At 31.8% G+C, this 18,817-nt stretch overlaps 2 protein-coding genes across 2 annotated transcripts; one reads left to right on the top strand and one right to left on the bottom strand.

Moving 5' to 3' along the window:
* Positions 1 to 8,306: 8,306 nt before the first annotated feature.
* Positions 8,307 to 9,765, top strand: LOC120076646 (aspartic proteinase nepenthesin-2-like). The gene has a single exon (XM_039030527.1). It carries the CDS (start codon positions 8,346 to 8,348, stop codon positions 9,642 to 9,644), a length of 1,299 nt encoding a protein of 432 aa, XP_038886455.1. The 5' UTR covers positions 8,307 to 8,345; the 3' UTR covers positions 9,645 to 9,765.
* A 170-nt stretch (positions 9,766 to 9,935) lies between these two features.
* Positions 9,936 to 12,623, bottom strand: LOC120076645 (lysM domain-containing GPI-anchored protein 1). The gene is made up of 5 exons (XM_039030526.1): positions 11,533 to 12,623; positions 11,133 to 11,250; positions 10,872 to 11,033; positions 10,727 to 10,758; positions 9,936 to 10,399 (listed from the first exon to the last, which is right to left on the bottom strand). Exons 1-5 carry the CDS (start codon positions 12,215 to 12,217, stop codon positions 10,098 to 10,100), a joined length of 1,299 nt encoding a protein of 432 aa, XP_038886454.1. The 5' UTR covers positions 12,218 to 12,623; the 3' UTR covers positions 9,936 to 10,097.
* Positions 12,624 to 18,817: the final 6,194 nt, after the last annotated feature.

The following is an 18,817-nucleotide window of genomic DNA, read 5'->3' as shown; positions in this document are numbered from 1 at the left end:
TAGACGTTAGTTCATAATTATGAATTGTTTAAAATGGATGCAAATGAAACTATATCTGAAATATTTACTAGGTTCACTAATTATTGTTAATGCTTTGAAGGGATTAGGAAAATCTTATACCACCTCTGAAAATGTGAGAAAAATTCTTAGATCATTGCCTAAGAGTTGGGAAGCTAAGGTGACGGCGATCTAAGAAGCAAAAGACCTCTCAAAACTTCCACTGGAGGAGCTCGTTGAATCTCTCATGACACACGAGATAATCATGAAGGCCAATGTGGAAGAGGATGTCAAAAAGAAGAAGAGCCTAGCATTAAAGTCCACTCAAGTTCAAGAGGACTCTGAAATTAAAGCTGAACTAAATGATGAAGAGTTCGTTTACTTGACCAAAAAGTTCAAAAAGCATTGTAGGAAAAGGAACTTCTCAAAGAAAGTCAACAATCAAGAAGGCAAAAGAGAAAAGAGCAACAGAGATACAATTATCTATTATGAATGCAAAAAGTCCAGACACATGAAGTGGGACTGTCCTCAAAGAAAAACCATTTTAAAGAAGAACAAGAAGGCCATGAAAGCTACTTGGGACGAAAGCGATGAAAGCGAATCTGAAAAAGAGGAAGAAGTAGCAAATCTGTGCTTTATGGCTTTTGGAGACGACGACGACGATGATGAGGTAAGTCCTAAAAATCTTACTTTTGATGAGCTCATTGATGCATATAATGAAATTAAAATTGAATTTGAAAAACTGGGTTGCAAATATATGTTTCTTAGGAAGAAAAATGCTAAATTAGCTCTTGAAAATAATAATTTATTAATTAAGCTAGATAATCTAAAAGAGAAAAATGAAACATTAGGAAAAGATCTAGATTTATCTAAATCAAATTTGCATGCTTTAAAAGAAGAGTATAAATTATTAGAAAATAAAAATGAAGATATTTCAACTACTCTTTTAAAGTTTATAAATGGGAAAAAGAATTTAGATACCATGATGGGCAAGCAACAATGCATATTTGATAAAAGTAGCTTAGGTTATAAACCTCACCAAAAACAAAAAAAATTTACAAACTACTTTGTCAAAGAAGGTTCTATTATTTGTCATGCATGTGGAAAACATGGTCATAAAGCTTATACATGCAATTTAAGAAAAAACAATATTATGAATGAAAAGAGATGGATTCCTAAATTTTTGTTAGCTATCCCCCAAGGACCCAAACAAATTTGGGTACCTAAGGTTACATCTTGAGAATTAATTCTCTCAGGTATGTTTGAGATCCATAAAGAATAAGTGCTACTTGGACAGTGGATGTTCAAAATATATGACTGGAGACCACACAAAATTCACATACCTAGAAAAGAAAGAGGGAGGATACGTTACCTTCGGTGACAATAAAAATGGTAAGATTGTTGGCAAAGGTAATATTAGTAACGGTTCGAATTTTCTTATTGAAAATGTTTTCTTGGTTGATGGTTTAAAGCATGATTTATTAAGTATTAGTCAATTATGTGATAAAGGATATAGAGTAATTTTTAGTGATAAAAATTGTACAATAGAAAATACATGTGATGGAAAAGTTCTGTTTGTAGGAAATAGAGATAAAAATGTTTATACTATTGATCTATTAGATTGTCCTATAGTAGAAAATAAATGTTTATCTGCATTGCATGATGATTTCGTGGTTATAGCACAGAAGGTTAGGTCATGCTAGCATGCATTTAATTTCAAATATTTCTAAAGAATCCCTTGTTAAGGTTTCCAAAATTAAACTTTGAAAAAGATAAAATTTGTGATGCTTGTCAAATAGGTAAACAAACTAAGTCTTCTTTCACACCAAAGAAAATTGTTTCTACTTCTAAACCTTTGCAACTGTTACATATAGACCTTTTTGGACCTACTAGAGTTGCAATCTAAGTGGAAAACATTATACTTTTGTTATAGTTGATGATTTTTTAGATTTACTTGGGTTTTATTTTTATCTCATAAGGATGAAGCTTTAAAATCTTTTATTAGCTTTTCAAAAAGAATTCAAATGAAAAAGGTTTTATGATTTCGAAAATTAGAAGTGATCATAGAGGAGAATTTGAAAATGCTTCTTTTGAAAATTTTGTGAAGAACATGGAATTTTTCATGATTTTTACTCTCCAAAAACACCTCAACAAAATGGTGTGTAGAAAGGAAAAATCGATCTTTACAAGAATTAGCTACCTCCATGCTTAATGAATATGATTTACCAAAATCTTTTTGGGTGAAGCTGTTAATACTACATCTTATGTAATGAATCGTGTTTTAATAAGACCTGTTTTAGATAAAACTCCTTATGAGCTTTTTAATAATAAAACTCCAAATATTAGCTATTTCAAAGTCTTTGATTGCAAATGTTTTATTTTGAAAGACAAAGGGAAACTTGAAAAGTTTGAGTCAAAAATGGACATTGGCATATTCTTAGGATATTCTACATGTAGTAAAGCATATAGAGTTTTTTAATAAAAGAACTCATGTACTTGAAGAGTCAATGAATGCTGTTTTTTATGAAATACATGTTGCCACTAATAAAGTTTCTGCTAGTGATGAATTAGAAATACCCGTTGAAGATTTTAGTATTAAAGATAGGGAAGCAGTATCAAATGAATCTCAGAAAGAGCTTGAAAAATCCCTCCCTCAGGATTAGAGATTCTCCATTCACCATCCTCAGGAGTTAATAATATGTGATGTATCTCAAGGGTAAGAACTCGTTCTTCTTTAAATGCTTTAAATAATGTTGCTTTCATGTCTCAAATTGAACCAAAGTCTTTTAAAGATACTGAATCTGATGAGTTCTGGTTAATTGCTATGCAAGAAGAATTAAATCAATTTGAAAGAAATAATGTGTGAGAACGAGTCCCGCGTCCTAGTGATCATCCTGTTATAGGTACTAAATGGATATTTAGAAATAAAATGGATGAATCTGGTAATATTGTTAGAAATAAAGCTAGACTAGTTGCTCAAGGCTATAGTCAAGAAGAAGGAATATTATGAGGAAACATTTGCTCCTGTTGCTAGATTAGAATCTATTCGCATGCTGCTTGCATTTGCATCTCATAAGAATTTTACTTTATTTCAAATGGATGTAAAAAGTGCTTTCTTAAATGGTTTCATAATGGAGGAAGTGTATGTTGAACAACCTCCTGGTTTTGAAAGCTTTGATAATCCAAATCATGTTTTTAAATTAAATAAAGCACTTTATGGTCTTAAACAAACTTCTAGAGCTTGGTATAACCGTTTGAGTAAATTTTTTCTAGAAAATGGTTTTAAAATGGGACTTATTGATACTACTCTTTTTATCAAAATTAAAGATAATGATATTTTATTAGCGCAAATCTATGTTGATGATATTATATTTGGTGCTAACTCTTCTCTTTGTGAAGAATTTTCTAAGTGTATGCATAGTGAATTTGAAATGAGCATGATGGAAGAACTTAAATTCTTCCTTGGGCTTCAAATTAAACAACTTGAAGATGGAATCTTCATAAATCAAGAAAAGTACACAAGGGATCTACTCAAAAGGTTAAGTTCGATAATGCAAAAGTAGCAAAGACCCCGATGAGTACGACTACAAAGCTTGATAAGGATGAAAAAGGTAAAAACGTAGATATTAAAGCTTATAGAGGTATGATCGGATCCTTGCTTTATTTAACTGCGAGTAGGCTGATATTATGTTTAGTGTATGCATGTGTGCTAGATTTCAATCATGTTCTAAAGAATCGCACTTGTATACTGTAAAAAGAATTTTTAAATATTTGCTTAGTACCGTTGATTTAGGCTTATGGTATCCTCTGATTTTTCTGGTAGTCTAATTGATAGAAAAAGTATTAAAAGCAAAATTCTGTTGCATTATCTACTACTAAGGCTGAATATATTGCTATTGTTAGTTGTTGTTATCAAGTTTTATGGATGAAACAAACGTTGCGTGATTTTGGTTTAAATTTTGAACAAGTATCAATCTTTTGTGATAATATTAGTTCAATTAATTTAACTAAAAATCTCATTCAACATTCTAGAACAAAGCATATAGATATTAGATATCATCTTCTTCGAGAGCATGTGCAAAATAAGAATATTGTCATTAATTATGTTAATACTGAGAATCAGGTAGCAGATATTCTTACAAAGGCATTAAATGAAGAAGCCTTTTGTAAAAATAGACTTGCACTTGATATTATTAGAATTGCCAAATTATGTTTGATAGGGGAACATTATTCATATTTCTATGAATTTATGTATTTTAATTTATTGAGGGGAGCATTATTTGTATGATTAAGGGGGAGAAAAATCACTTGTATATCTTTTTGTTATAAGAAAAGGGAGAGAAGTATTTTTGGTATTATGGTGGTTTGTCATCATAAAAAAGAGGAGATTGTTAGCTTTAGGGCTTCAATTAAAACCAAGTATTTTGATGATAACAAACTCAGATTTTTTGTTCAGGATCAAACCAATTTCTTTTTCTCACAACCAAGGTGTACCCACACCTTAATACAATTCCCAAAAATTAAAAGAAAACCTCACAATATTACCTCTTGAAGGCTAAATACACAAGTTGAGCACTAAAAAAAACTCACAAAAATAACTCTAGGCCAATTTAGGAGCAAGGAGGACAAGAATTTGAGAGTAGAGAGAATTGAGAGCTTAAGACTTGATAGCTTTTTTTGGTGTGTGAAGAGTAAAATCAAGTCGAATTTATAGGCGAGAGGGATAAATTTTGGCCATTGGATATGATTGCAAATGAAGGGTGGGGATTGAATAAAAATAGAAAAGGAAAGGATTTATAATTAAGAGAGGAATTGAAAATGAAAGAATTTGTAATTAAGAGAGGAATTTTGAAAGATTGGAATTATTGAGATTTGGAGAATAAAAATGATTTGAAGGATGAAAATTTAGGAAGGAAATCAAATTTGAAAATGCTGAAAAATCTTCAACCACGCTACGTGTCACCATACTATTGATCCGCGCATCTAACAATTTCTCCTCCTTTTCCCCTTTTTTTTTAAATATCAGCTGCCACTTGTCATTATCTCATTCGTCCACGGTCGCCACGTCACTGCCATATCATCAAAAAGTGATCGGTTGGAGCGCCACATCATCAATATTGACCGTTTGTGTGCCACGTCGGATGCCACGTCAACAAGGTGCCACGTGTCACTGCCACGTTGGATTTCTTCTCCAATCTTCTTTTGCTTATAACTTTCTCGTTTGAACTTCGATTTGAGCGATTCAAATTGCGTTGGAATCGTCTTTCCAAGCTCTACAAGATAGTGACTCTAAAACACTGAAAATATTAGTACAAAAAATCTAAGTTTGTTATCATCAAAATACTTGGTTTGATTGAATCCCTAAAGCTAACATAATTCACGTAAAAAAATAGGAAAGTTTAGACAATTATATAGTTGAGCCTATTTATTTAGTTTATATGTGTAAAAAGCTCTTTGGTCTAATCACTCTTGCAAGTCTAAGTGTCATTCAAGAGTAATTTTCAAATTGTAAAAACTATCTTTATCATGTTCAAAATCACTTGAAGTTGGGATGGATCTATTAAAGGGTCGAGGATACATGCCCCTGAATCAGGACATTTTACATATATGTATACTGTTTTTTATTAATTTCAAAAAATGTGTAGCATTCATTTGTAAACATATATATTGTGCTTCCATTTAAAACACATAACTGGTTGTTGCTTTTGTGGTTTAGCCCATGGTAAAATTAGGGGTGAGCATGATAGATCGACAAAGCCGACCGACCGAATCGAAGGCAGTCAGTCGGAGAAGAGGAGGACTTGGTCGGTGTTGGTTTGTGAAAAATCTAAACCGACTATTAGGGGTGTTCAAAAAACTCGATGACCCGAAAAAACCGATCAACCCAACCCAACCCATGTGATTTAGGATGGGTTATCTACTCATTTGGGTTGGGTTGGGTTCAAATAAATGAAAATTTTATGGGTTGGGTTGGTTCAAGATTTCACCTGATATATCTCAAATCAACCCGAACAAACCCAAATTTATTATTACCTTTAAAATATGTTTTTTTATTACTTATAACACAATATTTATCCATATATTGATTTTAATTTTATTTAATTTTAATATTTTTTTAATAATTTATTCTTCAACAACTTTTAAAAGTAGTTTCTTTGTATTTTAGAAAGAAAATTTTCACTATTTAAATTGAAAATGAGTTGTTAATCTTAATTCAATATATGAAAATAATTAAATAAGTTTTTTACATATTTATGTTGGGCTTCTTTTTAGAACAAAATTTTAAACAAATGACCCGATTAACCCGAACCAACCTAACCCAAATATTTCATGATTGGGTTGGATTGGGTTATTTTTTAATAAGAGTTATTTGGGTTGAATAAATTTATAACCCGAACAATTGGGTTGGGTCTAAAAAGTCTAAAAAGTCTTTTAACCCAACTCAACTCAACCATGAACACCCTAGACTTTTTAAAAAAAATCAAAGAATAAAACCGACCAATAGTTGGTTTGCACTCTTCGACGGTCGAGATCGATTTGAACATATATTAAACCAACCATAGTCAATTCGGTGGCGATATGGTCGAAAAACAGATTCCAACCAACCGTTGTACACCCTATGGTAAAATGATCACTCCTGCATCTGATCATAGTTCGAATCTTAGGTGAGTCGATTTTCTTTTTATTTTTAATTTTGATTGTTTTAGTTTTTATTATGTATATTTATATATTTGTTTTAATTTCTAACTTTTAATTTACAATGAATTGCTAACAAATTTTATATTTCTACTTTTTCAGAAAAATATATTTATTCTAATTAAACGAATTATTCACATTATTCATTTATAATGTTTTCTTTTTAAATTTTGAAATATATATATATAGCATTTAATTTTTAGTACACTTGAAATATACCAAGAAAAATTAATTTCAGTTTAATTATTCTCACACACATACATATAGAAATATATAAATATTTTGGATCTTTATAAAACTATTCTACAAAAATTAATGGACTGATTTTTGCTTATATATCTAGATGAATAATTCTACAAGAGATTATAATAATTTTGTAACTTTTTTGTAATTTGTTATACTTAAATAGATATTGTATGCATTTAAAATTACATTTAATTCTACTTCACAATGAATTATATTTAATTTTTAATATATTCAAATAAGACATGCATGCTAGATACAAAATTGATAATTTAGAAAACTATAAAACATAAAAATAAAAAATTCAAGAACCTATTTGACATTTTTAAAAATTTAGGAGTTATATATATAACTACAAATTGGGAAGTTATGGGCTAAACTTCTAACCATATATACATTTGTGCCCGTCACATGAAATCCAGTATCCACCACGACTTTGAAGCACGCATTTAATTACTTGAAATTAATTTAATATTGAATTTTATACTTTTAAATATAATTTTCATTTCATCAAAATTAGGTTTGAACAATTAAAAGTATGTTTCACGGTGATTTTAAAAATAATAAAACTAATTTTAACCATTTTAAAATCACTCTCAAACACACCCTTATAATGTGCTTGGAATAACTGCTTAGAAGCTAGAACTCAGAACTATTTAGAGATTTGAACTTTGACCATTTGGTTGATGATAAATGTTTTATGTCCGTTGAGTTATCTCGTGATTGTTATATTCGCCTCTATGTGAAGTTTGCTTTCTCTTTTGTTTCATTTAACTATGTGAACAACTGAAGTAAAATAGATTGAATTCTTTTTTTTTTTTAAGACAAATCAGATGGAGAGATTTATTGAACATTTAAGTTACATTTAAAAAATAAAATTTTCCTAGCAGTAAGAGCCACTTCAAACGTTTGTTATAATTTGGGGGGGGGGGGGGGGGGGGGGGGGGGGGAGTTATTCATATCCATAAACTTGGTAGTTTGTATCGATTAAAATCTTGAACTTTTATAAATAACTAATTTAACCCTCCCTATGTTGGTGATCCATAAAATCTCGTAACTGCTATTATTCACTTGATTTCAACCGCTCTCTAAAATATACTTAAAGAAGTCTTACACCGTGTTACTACGTCCATACCTAAAGAAATCAATAATGTTTGTTATCCAATACTAGAAATAAACATTCCATGAAAACTCCATATCCTTATGGAACTTACCATTAGCCTCACATGAATTGTTTAGCATTAGTATGGAATGTCTAAGACAAAGTAGATTTGAGACAATATGGTAAAGTATTAATCACAAACTAATATCAATGTGTTTTTAAAATATATATATATATATATACAAATTAATATTGGCTATATGTCCTTCCACTCATTTGCAATCTTTTTCAAATAAGATCATTTCTGATGCCAATGGCAAATTTCTGCTTCTTGTTACTGCTCTTGTTGCCACTTCTCTCTTCCAAGCCAGCTTTCAGTGAAAGTTCACTAAAACCTGGATTTCATTTTGATCTTACACACGTTGATGCTACTTGGAATTTTTCCAAATTCGAAATACTACGACGAGGAATCAAGCGCGACAAGACCTGGATACAAAATTTCAATAAGATGATCATAAGTAATTTGAAAGTTCGAATGCCAGTTGTTGAACAACGAGGAAGCTATCTGATGAACTTGTCACTAGGTACGCCTCCTATTTCATTCTCTGCCATTTTCGATACTGGCAGTGACTTGGTTTGGACGCAGTGCAAGCCATGCTTGCAATGCTTTAAGCAGCCGACCCCGGTGTATGATCCTGCACAATCATCTTCATTCGCTAATGCTACTCGTTCCGCTGCATTATGCAAGGAATTGACAAATTCAAGTTCCAGCAATGGTTGTGAGTATTCGTTTAGTTATGCAGACGAGTCTTTCACTACAGGTTATTTAGCGTTCGAGACCTTGACGCTTGGGGGAGCAAACCAGAAAGTTTCTACACCAGACATAGCTTTTGGGTGTGGGATAAAGAACCATGTAAAGGGTTTGACGCAAGGTGCTGGCATAGTAGGGTTCAACCGAGGACCATTGTCGCTTCTTTCGCAGCTCCATATTAAAAAATTTTCTTACTGCTTAAGTCTAAATGGAACTGGGAGCTTGGTTTTTGGATCTTCAACAAGCATTGACAATACAACCAACCGAGCCATCAAGACCACGCCACTGATACAAAATCCATACAATCCATCTTACTACTATCTATCTCTACAAGGAATCACAGTTGGCCAAAAGTACTTGCCCGTCCCATCCTCGTCATTTAGACTAAACACCGATGGCAGTGGCGGCATGATTATAGATTCTGGCACATCAATGACGTATATAACAGAGGATGTCTTTGATGTGCTGAAGCCAGTTTTTGCTTCACAGACAAACCTCCAAGTGATTTGGTCAAGTATTGGTCTTGACCTCTGCTTTCAACTACCTTCCCACAACAATAGTAAACTTGATGTGCCTGATTTGATATTTCATTTTGAGGATCTCGACTTAAAGCTCCCAGTCGAGAATTATATGGTCGTCAATGAGGAGCTAGGGATTGTGTGCTTAGCAATGGGGGCTGCAGGAGGTTTGTCGATTTTCGGCAGTATGCAACATCAAAATATGTTGGTTCTTCATGACCTTGAAAAAAAAGTTGTATCATTCATTCCCACACAATGTTCACAGCTCGATTACTAGAAGTCAGAACTGAATGATCATGTGTATCATTTGAATAACATTGGTCCTACCAGATCTCTGCTCTTTGTTTAACTAGCATCTGAAGCAGTAAGACACTAAGATAATATTGCAAAACTTCTCTAAATTGCATAGTGTCTAACTGGAAACATATTTTTCCAACTCGGTAACTTTAAATAGCAAGGTTGGAATGGATGTAACAAGTTGAAAATAAATCAATCTTACATAAACAATCACAGCGATGTGCAGTATCTTCTACGACAGAAAGAGTACAATTACAAGAAAACAAAGAAATGACCTCAAAAACCCTTCAGTTCGCCGCATTCATACATCAGTCTCGATGGGGAAGAATAAATAACGGTTTACATACAGCCAGCATACAGGAGAAAAATCTCAAAACATATAAACCACAAATAATACAAAGCCCACCATGAAGTCACCCCACCATGAAAAGAATTACAATGAAAATGATGTTAAGAAATTGACAATGATAAATAAAAGAAAGGCAGCAGGGATACTAGCTAATGGATTCACCAATGAGGAAGCAAAGGAAGGGGCGGAGTTCATCCCAGAAGTACTACCAACGGGACCACTAGCTGGCGGGAGTCCAGGGAGAGAACCAGTTGTTGAAGGGATCAATCCTGACCCGGGTGCAGGTGATCCGGAGCCATCAAATTGAGGAGCAGGTGCAGGTGCAAAGTTTGTATCTCTGATTACTGTAGTAGGGGGGGCTTTAAGTGGGGGAAATTGCTGTGGCCCTGCAAATTCGGTTGAAATGAAGAAAAGCATGATAAGGTTTGCATTTAACAACTTACATAGATGCTAAAGTGATTATTTTGATTTTCAATTGAATTCCAAAAGAGGCAAAATGGATCTGTTTGAACTTCTACAGTTAACATTTTATCTTGAATTTACCAATCAACATAAATAATCCATTGAGAGCACTTTGGACAAGTGCTCAAAGGCAACTATCAACCGGTAAAACTCACGATCTTTTAAAATTTTGATGAACCCACCAAACGAAACAACCTGAAAGGTAAGTTTTCTGGGCATAAAGGTTAAACCAAAACAAAAAGAACAATTACCTGGGCATCGAGGCTGAAGAATCGAAGACAACCTGTGAAATAAATATAGATTAATCATAAAGATTATTTGAATGAAACTCTCCACAATGGCATACCCAACTTAATCAAAAACCTTGAAACCAAATGAGAAGAAAAAGAGACATACGTCGTCAATATGGTGCCATTTACAAAACCACCATAACTACAAGATGTAACATTGCAACCTGCACTACTCTGCTGTGCAGTGACATTCCCAAGCATTAGATTGCTGTTTCTGCATTGCATACTCGAACAAGAAACAGCAAAGGGAGCAGGCATGCAATACATACTGTTTCAAAACAAACAGTTAAGCAAATTAAATCCATCAATTATCAGAAAACCATATCAACTGAAAAAAAAAAAAAAAAAAAAAAAGCTGCTCAATTACTTGAGGTTCCCTGGTCCACAGCTACACTGCACACAATGACTCGCCGTAATGGCATAGCTTCCATTGGGCACGATCAAGCCAGAGTCGGTGGCATACGTAGGAAACTTAGATGCACAAGCTGCAAAGAAGAAGAAGCAACAATCATCCCCACAACTTCAGAAACAATTAGTTATGAACCCAGAAGTCTGTCTAATGACTAAAACATAGCACGTTCATCACTTCATTTCCTTTTAACTGCCAAATTTCAGCAAACCATCTAGACATCATTAGTTTCTTACAATTCACGGCCATCATAAATCAACTACAGATTTCAACAAAACATTGAACATGTAAATGAAGATTAACAACATCAATGTCCCAAAATTTCTGAAACAGAAAACAAAGAAGACTTATAACGTACCTGGCAATGGGACGGCCAAAATATCACCAGCCTTAATCGCTGGGTTGCCCATGGCATTAACATCCATCAAGTCAGTGATAGTGGTCGAATATCTAAAAGCAATCCCAGTTAAAGTATCTTCAGGTTGAACAACGTAAGACAAGTAAATAGCAGGCAACGAATTATCAGTTCCATTAAAGCAAGTACAAGGAAGCGGCACAACAAGGGTCTGTCCAACATCGAGAAGAGAGGGGTCCGAGATGGAATTAGCCTCTCGAATCTGATCTGACGAGACCAAACCAGCGTAGATGGAATCGGCAATCGACGAAAGAGTGTCAGAAGGGCGAGTCTTGTACCGAGTAGAAACCGATTTACGAATCCCATCAACGCAAGAACAAGAAATAGGGATTTTGATGAAGAGCTGCGAAGGTAGAATGTGATTTTCAACATCTGGGTATGAAACATCTATGGCGTTGGCGGTGAGAATCGAAATGGGATCGACTTGAAAGAGTGAACCAACTTCAGAAACCTTGAGGTCGGTGTAGAGAGTGTAACCAAGCAGGGCATTGCAAGAATCGGAGTTCGAACATGGCTCTATAGTTGATTTAGCGCAAACAAAAGCTACATTGGCCAAAATAGATGTTAAAACAACAAACAAAAACAAATTCAAAGCTCTGCAAGCACTACATAGCACTTGATCTGCCATTCTGAAAGATTTTGTTCTCTGTCAAGTTCTCTAAGAACAAAACAGAGTATAACAGAGAGAAATAGATCTCTCTCTCTCTCTTACTCCTTTCCTTCCAAATCAGATATCAAAATGATGGGGTATTTCCGCCTTTTCCTCTACTTTACTATTCTCCAAGAAGTAGAGGAAATTGAAACTCAAACAGAGAGGAAAATGAAATTCGAGGCAAATGGGATTCCTCGCATTGGATAAGAAATACTTTTTTGTTCTGCAAACAGTACCGAGAGAAATTATTCACAAGGGCTTCAAAATTTCTGAAGAATATGGATATCTTTTCTTTCTTGGATTCAAAGGGGTTTTAGGGTTTTTGAGAAAAGGAGAAGAAGAAGAGAGGGAAAGAATAAGCTTTGGAGAGGGCAAGAAGACAAGTATGTTCCACTGAGGGAACAGACAATAGTCAGAATCTCGATCTTCGAGTTTTTTCTTTGGACTTCTTTGCCCATCGGAAAGCTCAAAATTCCCGCTTTTTTACAGCTTTCAAACGACGACGTTTCCAGCTTTCTTATTTTTCTTAATCTAGGTTGCTCTTTTTCCGGTTAGGGATATTTTGGAGATTTCATCTTTTTGCCTTTTTTGCGGGTACGGTGGTGGCATTGGCATCTTCAGTGGGCCCGACGAGGATTTCATTTCAGGCGCCGTTGAGGGAAAATAATTTTTGGTTTTTTCCCCTTTTTTTTTTTTGTTAAATTAAAATGTTAGTCCTATAATTTAGAGAATTTAAAGCGCTGAATTAGGTTATGAAATGTAGACTAACGTTAGAATTATAAAATTTATGTTTGGATTAAGAGTCGTAAATATTTACATTACAAAAATATAAAAAAGAAAAAGATGAATATAAAGTTTTTCGATGAATGGACAAACTTCAATGATTAATTCTATTGAAGTTGATTTATTTTATTTAACGTTGACTTATGAAGTTAGTGGATCAATCGCTTTTTAGAAGTTGGAGTTTAATCCTTATGATTAAATAAAATCTTGACGATAGTGCTTATGATTTGATGCAATTCTTATAAATAGTAGTTTATCAAACCACATAAACTTAAGTCTAATTATAAACTACAATGACAAAATTCCAACATTCTAAAAATCATAAAAATCAAATTTAAAATTTAACATTGTCTAAAAAATAAAGGTTAAATCTAGTCCTTAAATTAACTTTGTCGCAATGGATTAAATAACAATAATAATTTTAATGTAAGAAAATAAAACATGTGAATACGTCTTTCAATATTTATGATAAAAAAAATGCTAACATATAATAAAAAATTTGAAAATAAACTAGCCGATTATTAAATTTACATAAATTAAAATTGAAAATTTGTGAATATAATATTAAAACTGAACAAGTTTCACACTATGTAGGGGTGTTTATGGGTTGACTTGGGTTGAGTTAAAAGCATTTTTTTATACCCAACCCAATTGTTTGAGTTGCAAGTTTTTTCAATCCAATAGAACTTTATTAAACAATGAACCCAATCTACTGCACCAAGAAACATTAGGGTTTGATTAGTTCGGGTACTCGGGTTATGTATTTAATTTTTTTATAAAAATAAGTAAAATGTTAATATAAAAATTATTTAATTATTTGTATATATTGGCATTTCAGTTTCAATCTATATTATGAAACTTTTCTTTTGAATGTGCTAAAACATTGTTCTTTTAATTGTTGGAGACTAAATTATCCAAGAAAATAATAATAAAATAGATAAACTTTCACAAATAGGAAAAATGTTAAACTATTTACAGAGATAGTAAAAAAAATACTAATAGACACTAATATACTTCGATCAACGCCTAACAAATATTACTGATAGACTTCTATCAGTTTCTATCATCGATAGATACTAGTAGACTTAGTTTTCATCATCGATAGACACAGATAGACTTATACCAGCTTTCATAAAAAAAAAATATTTTATTATTTTGTGTAAATAGTTTTTATTTTTTTTTTATTTTCAAAATTCTCCAATAAAATATGTATATATAAGTACTATAAGTGAAAAAAGTCATAATTTTTTAAAAATCAATAATAAATTCGAATTGATCCAGGTTAATTTTAGTTATTTAAGATGAATTCATGAACTAACTCAATCTATAAAATCTTAATTTATTTGAATCCAACTCAAACCAAATCGTATAAATTGAATTTGGTTGATCAAAATTTTCGGGATCATCGATTTTTTTTAACATCCCTACTACTACCCTACTTGACAAGAATGTACATTTGCCCATTTCCTTTTTAAAAATTGTATTTTAAAAATAATAATAAAAAATTATGTGTGATTAGATCGAATGTATAAGCGTACGCTCTATAGATTGCGCGTAAGTTATCAGATATTATTGGAAAGAAAATGGTAGAGCGGGTAGTTTTGACATTAGTGAATTGCTGATGCACGAAAAAGGCCTCTCCATTAATTAGCCAATATATTATTCTCGTTAATTTTGTCTATTTCTTTTTTTTTTTATTTCAGTTAAAACATATTTTTTGTCCATTTCTTTCTTTTTTGTTATTTTAATCATTTATTGAAAATAAATCCTAAAATTAGGTATTTTAAGTTTACTTGAAATTGATTAAATCATGATCATAAATTTCATGTTATAAAAGCTAGATTTCGCGTGTTACAGTGTATGAATATCATAAGTTATGAATATTAATTTAGGCTCATTTATAAGCTCGATTTAGACATTCCTTACGTATTCTACATTTTATATATATTTAATCAATATATTTTTCATTGTAAATTAAGTGATTATCAATAATCAATTCATCGATATGGCATCGGAGTCATACAAGTCTAAGGTTTAGTCTCTACCATCTCTTGCCTTCTGTTGTAACATATGCATTGCATACCTTTCTTTTTCACATAATTTGTTTTCTAATATTTTATTATATGAAAATTATTGACAAAACTTCAAAAATGACTTAATTTAAGATTAATCGAGAGTATATATATTAAAATTCAACAGTACATAGATTAAAATTAAATAAATCCAAAAAGTAGAGTGACATTGTGACCATTGATTTACTGTCGTTTTCACTTTTTTCTTAAATGAGTTTTCGAGACATGGTCTAAATTTAGATTTGAAATATGAACTCTTTAAGACTATCATTTTTATTTTAAAAAGTTCTATTAGATTTTAAAATAGACAATAAAGCAAAAATACTCATTGTTTATTCTTAATTATTTTTAGTATATTAAAGGTAGGTAATCAAACCACAAATCTTTTAGTTGTCAACATATATTACATGTTAGTTGAATTACGTATGTTTATCTTTTTTTCTTAAGTATATTATCGAAAGAAGAAAAAAAAAACCTAACTAAGATTTTAAAATCTATTGAGATGTTTGACTATAGAAATTGGAGTTGTGATTCCACTTCTGGTTTCATCTAAGGACTTCCCGACTCCACCATTAAATAATGTCAATTTTGTGCTTTATTAAACTTATAACACCATGAACCTTCAAACTTCACAACTCCAAAAGACACCAATTTAATTTCAAAAATTCTATTTTGAAAAATAACAACAAAAAAAAAAGTTTCAAAATTAGAAAAATAGCAAAATGATTTTCCACAATTATAGCCTATGAATAATTAACAAAAGACTAAAATATAAAAAACTCATTAAACTAAAAATACTAAATCTAAAATTCAAATCAGACCAGCAAAGATTTCATTGATTATTAAAAATCAAATATTTCATATCTTATGAAAATAGTGACTAATTAAAACAAATATGATATTAAAAAATGACAATCAAGATTCTATTAATTATTAAAAATCCAAATATTTTAAAATCTTGAATTAAAATAACTTTCAAAGAAAAACATACGTAACACACGTAATAAATATATATATATATGTGTTTAAAACGAGACCCTGTTGTATCGTGCATATGTCTCTTTTATCCTCTTGAACATACAATTTTGGAATGAGACATGGTTATTCTTTATTCATATGTTTTCTATCAACTTGTTTATTGATGAGCATGTGCATCCTTGTAATAAATCCAATGTTTTCCCCCATCATTCAAAATGCAACTTTAAAAGTTATCGAATTTTTCTTTAATTTCTGAGAATACAAACTGCCCAATGAAGAGAATACAAACTGCCTAATGAAGAAGAATGATAAGATAAATAGTAAATTTTAAATTTTCATATAGAAAATAGCAAAACGTTTTCAAAATTGTAAAAATAGCAAAATGATTTTTTAAAATAAAAAATACGAATTAACAAATATCTAAAATACCCTTATTGATTAAAACCCGTGTAAAAAAACCAAAACAAATCTAAAAATAGTTGAACCAATCCAAATGCACTATATTTAATTGAAGTCAAGCCATAAAAAAAAAAAAAAAGGAAAACAAAACTTTAACAAAAGCCCACAAAACAATCTCAGATGCTCACCTAAACAAACCCAAATACATGTCCACGGTGGCGACGGTAATGTAGACAACGAAGGAACGTCAACTGCAAAGAAATAAGCAAACGAGGTTGTTGGTGGTGGAAAGAAGAGCAATAGAAAGGAGTAGCAGAAATAAACAAAACGAAAAGAGAGAAGGATAAGTGTTGGAAAATACCTTCCACTTATGTCGAGAATGAGAACTGTTGGAAAATACCTTCTACTTCTACCGAATGAGAAGTGTTGGAAAATATCTTCCACTTCAACCGCGGAAATAAGCAGGAAAATAACAAAGAAATAATTAAGAGAAAGTAGTAAAACTGGAAACACAAGAAGTGAAAAAACTCCCAACTCAAAGAAAAACTACAGGCCACAAGAAAGAAATCTACTATATAAAAAATTGTTACAAACACACAGAACAATTTTCTCTCCCGATCCCAAGTACAAGAACATTCTCTCGAAGCTTTTGACTATCACAACTTTTTTCCACTCTCCATCTAGATAATACAAAATGAATTTAATTAGAGTTAGCACACTAAGCTTAAAGTGTTTCTATCTGAGACGAACGAAAACCAAAGGCATGGATTCCTTTTATAGACTAGCCCATGATTTTCCTAAACCTTTTCGATGTAGGACAAACCCATGACTTTCATAAACCTTTTCAATATAAGACAAACCTATGACTTTCCTAAATATTTTTTTATGTGGGACAGCTACACTTCTAATATTTTGCTAAAACCCAATAAATTCCACATTGGCAAGATATTTGAAGAATCTACAACTCCTGTAACGTCCATTGTCTTCACCAACAACCATAATTCTCATCTCATAGAATTATAACCTACTTCACCATAAAAAGTAGACCATTTGGAATATCACCTCATAAGATTTTCCTTTTTGGTCACATACTGATAAACCATGCTGATATTTATGGTGTAACTTCCACCTACTTGGCTCAGCTGAAAGTCCTTCAGTCATCGACACAACTTCCATCACACCTTGCATATCCACCAAGTCAATGTCCGTGAGCAAACTTATGGAATCGCTAACATCACATCCTCTATCATGGTAAAGCGTACATACCACCAGGATGAATATTGTCTTGCTTTCAATCAAAGAGATTGTCACCTTAAATGACGACGGAGACAACGTTAGCCATCCGACTCAAAACTTTTTGACGAATCTACTTTGTTAGGACAACCACTTTCCATGTGTTAAGATTGTCTACATTGCCAACAGACCTTTTTATGCACGAACTTTTTCTTCTTCTTCTACTTGCTAGCTACCAGTACTGAATCCTCTTATGAAGTACATGTTAGCAAAAATACTTTACATCTATGTAAAATAGATAAATCCTAAGATCATTCAGGCCAAATTGCCAGGTATATATATGTATCGAATTCTATTGAAAGATTAACAATGCTCTAAAATGATTATTATATTTCTCAACAAAAACTCTGAATGCCCTTAGTGGGATTTCTCTCTAGATGAGATTCAAGAAAGACTGATGACTTATTGTTTTGGTATATTACGGACTATAGCCCTAAGGCCTCTTAATATACATTAGTGTTCTTATTAAACCCTAATTAACTAGTTACGGGTTTCTACCTATTAAGTTCATACTTAATTAGGAATCTAGGGCCTTAATTAGATCATATCACATAATATGGTCCGATCTAATAAAATAACCCAATATGATAAATTATTAATTCACATATATAGCACATATTTTAATTAAACATATTATTATTTAAATACGTCTAACAATCATCCACTTAGGCTATGTATGTGTACTTGATATAATTAAATCACATAAACCTTAACCGTGCATAAACAAGTTATTTCAATAATAGAATTCCCCTTCAGTTCAATTTGGTCCATCTTTGCATGAAATCAAGACGGATTTCGTTACTACCCTTGTAACTAAACCTTCCTGAATCACAAATTCCAATACATTCAATGACATAGATCAAGTATGGATGGATAACATGGAAATTACATGCAAATTGATCTAGATTGTATTTGTTTCCAATTTATCCAGATTCCTTAGGGAGATCATTCTTAAAAACTTTATACTAAATTGCATGCATGATAAACAAGTTCAGATAATAAAACATAAACTGTCAACTTTATTCTATATATATATTAAAAAAAAATAATA

This window comes from Benincasa hispida, chromosome 4, assembly GCF_009727055.1.
Source record: "Benincasa hispida cultivar B227 chromosome 4, ASM972705v1, whole genome shotgun sequence".
Taxonomy (NCBI): domain Eukaryota; kingdom Viridiplantae; phylum Streptophyta; class Magnoliopsida; order Cucurbitales; family Cucurbitaceae; genus Benincasa; species Benincasa hispida.
This window is presented reverse-complemented; position numbering and strand designations above follow the sequence as displayed.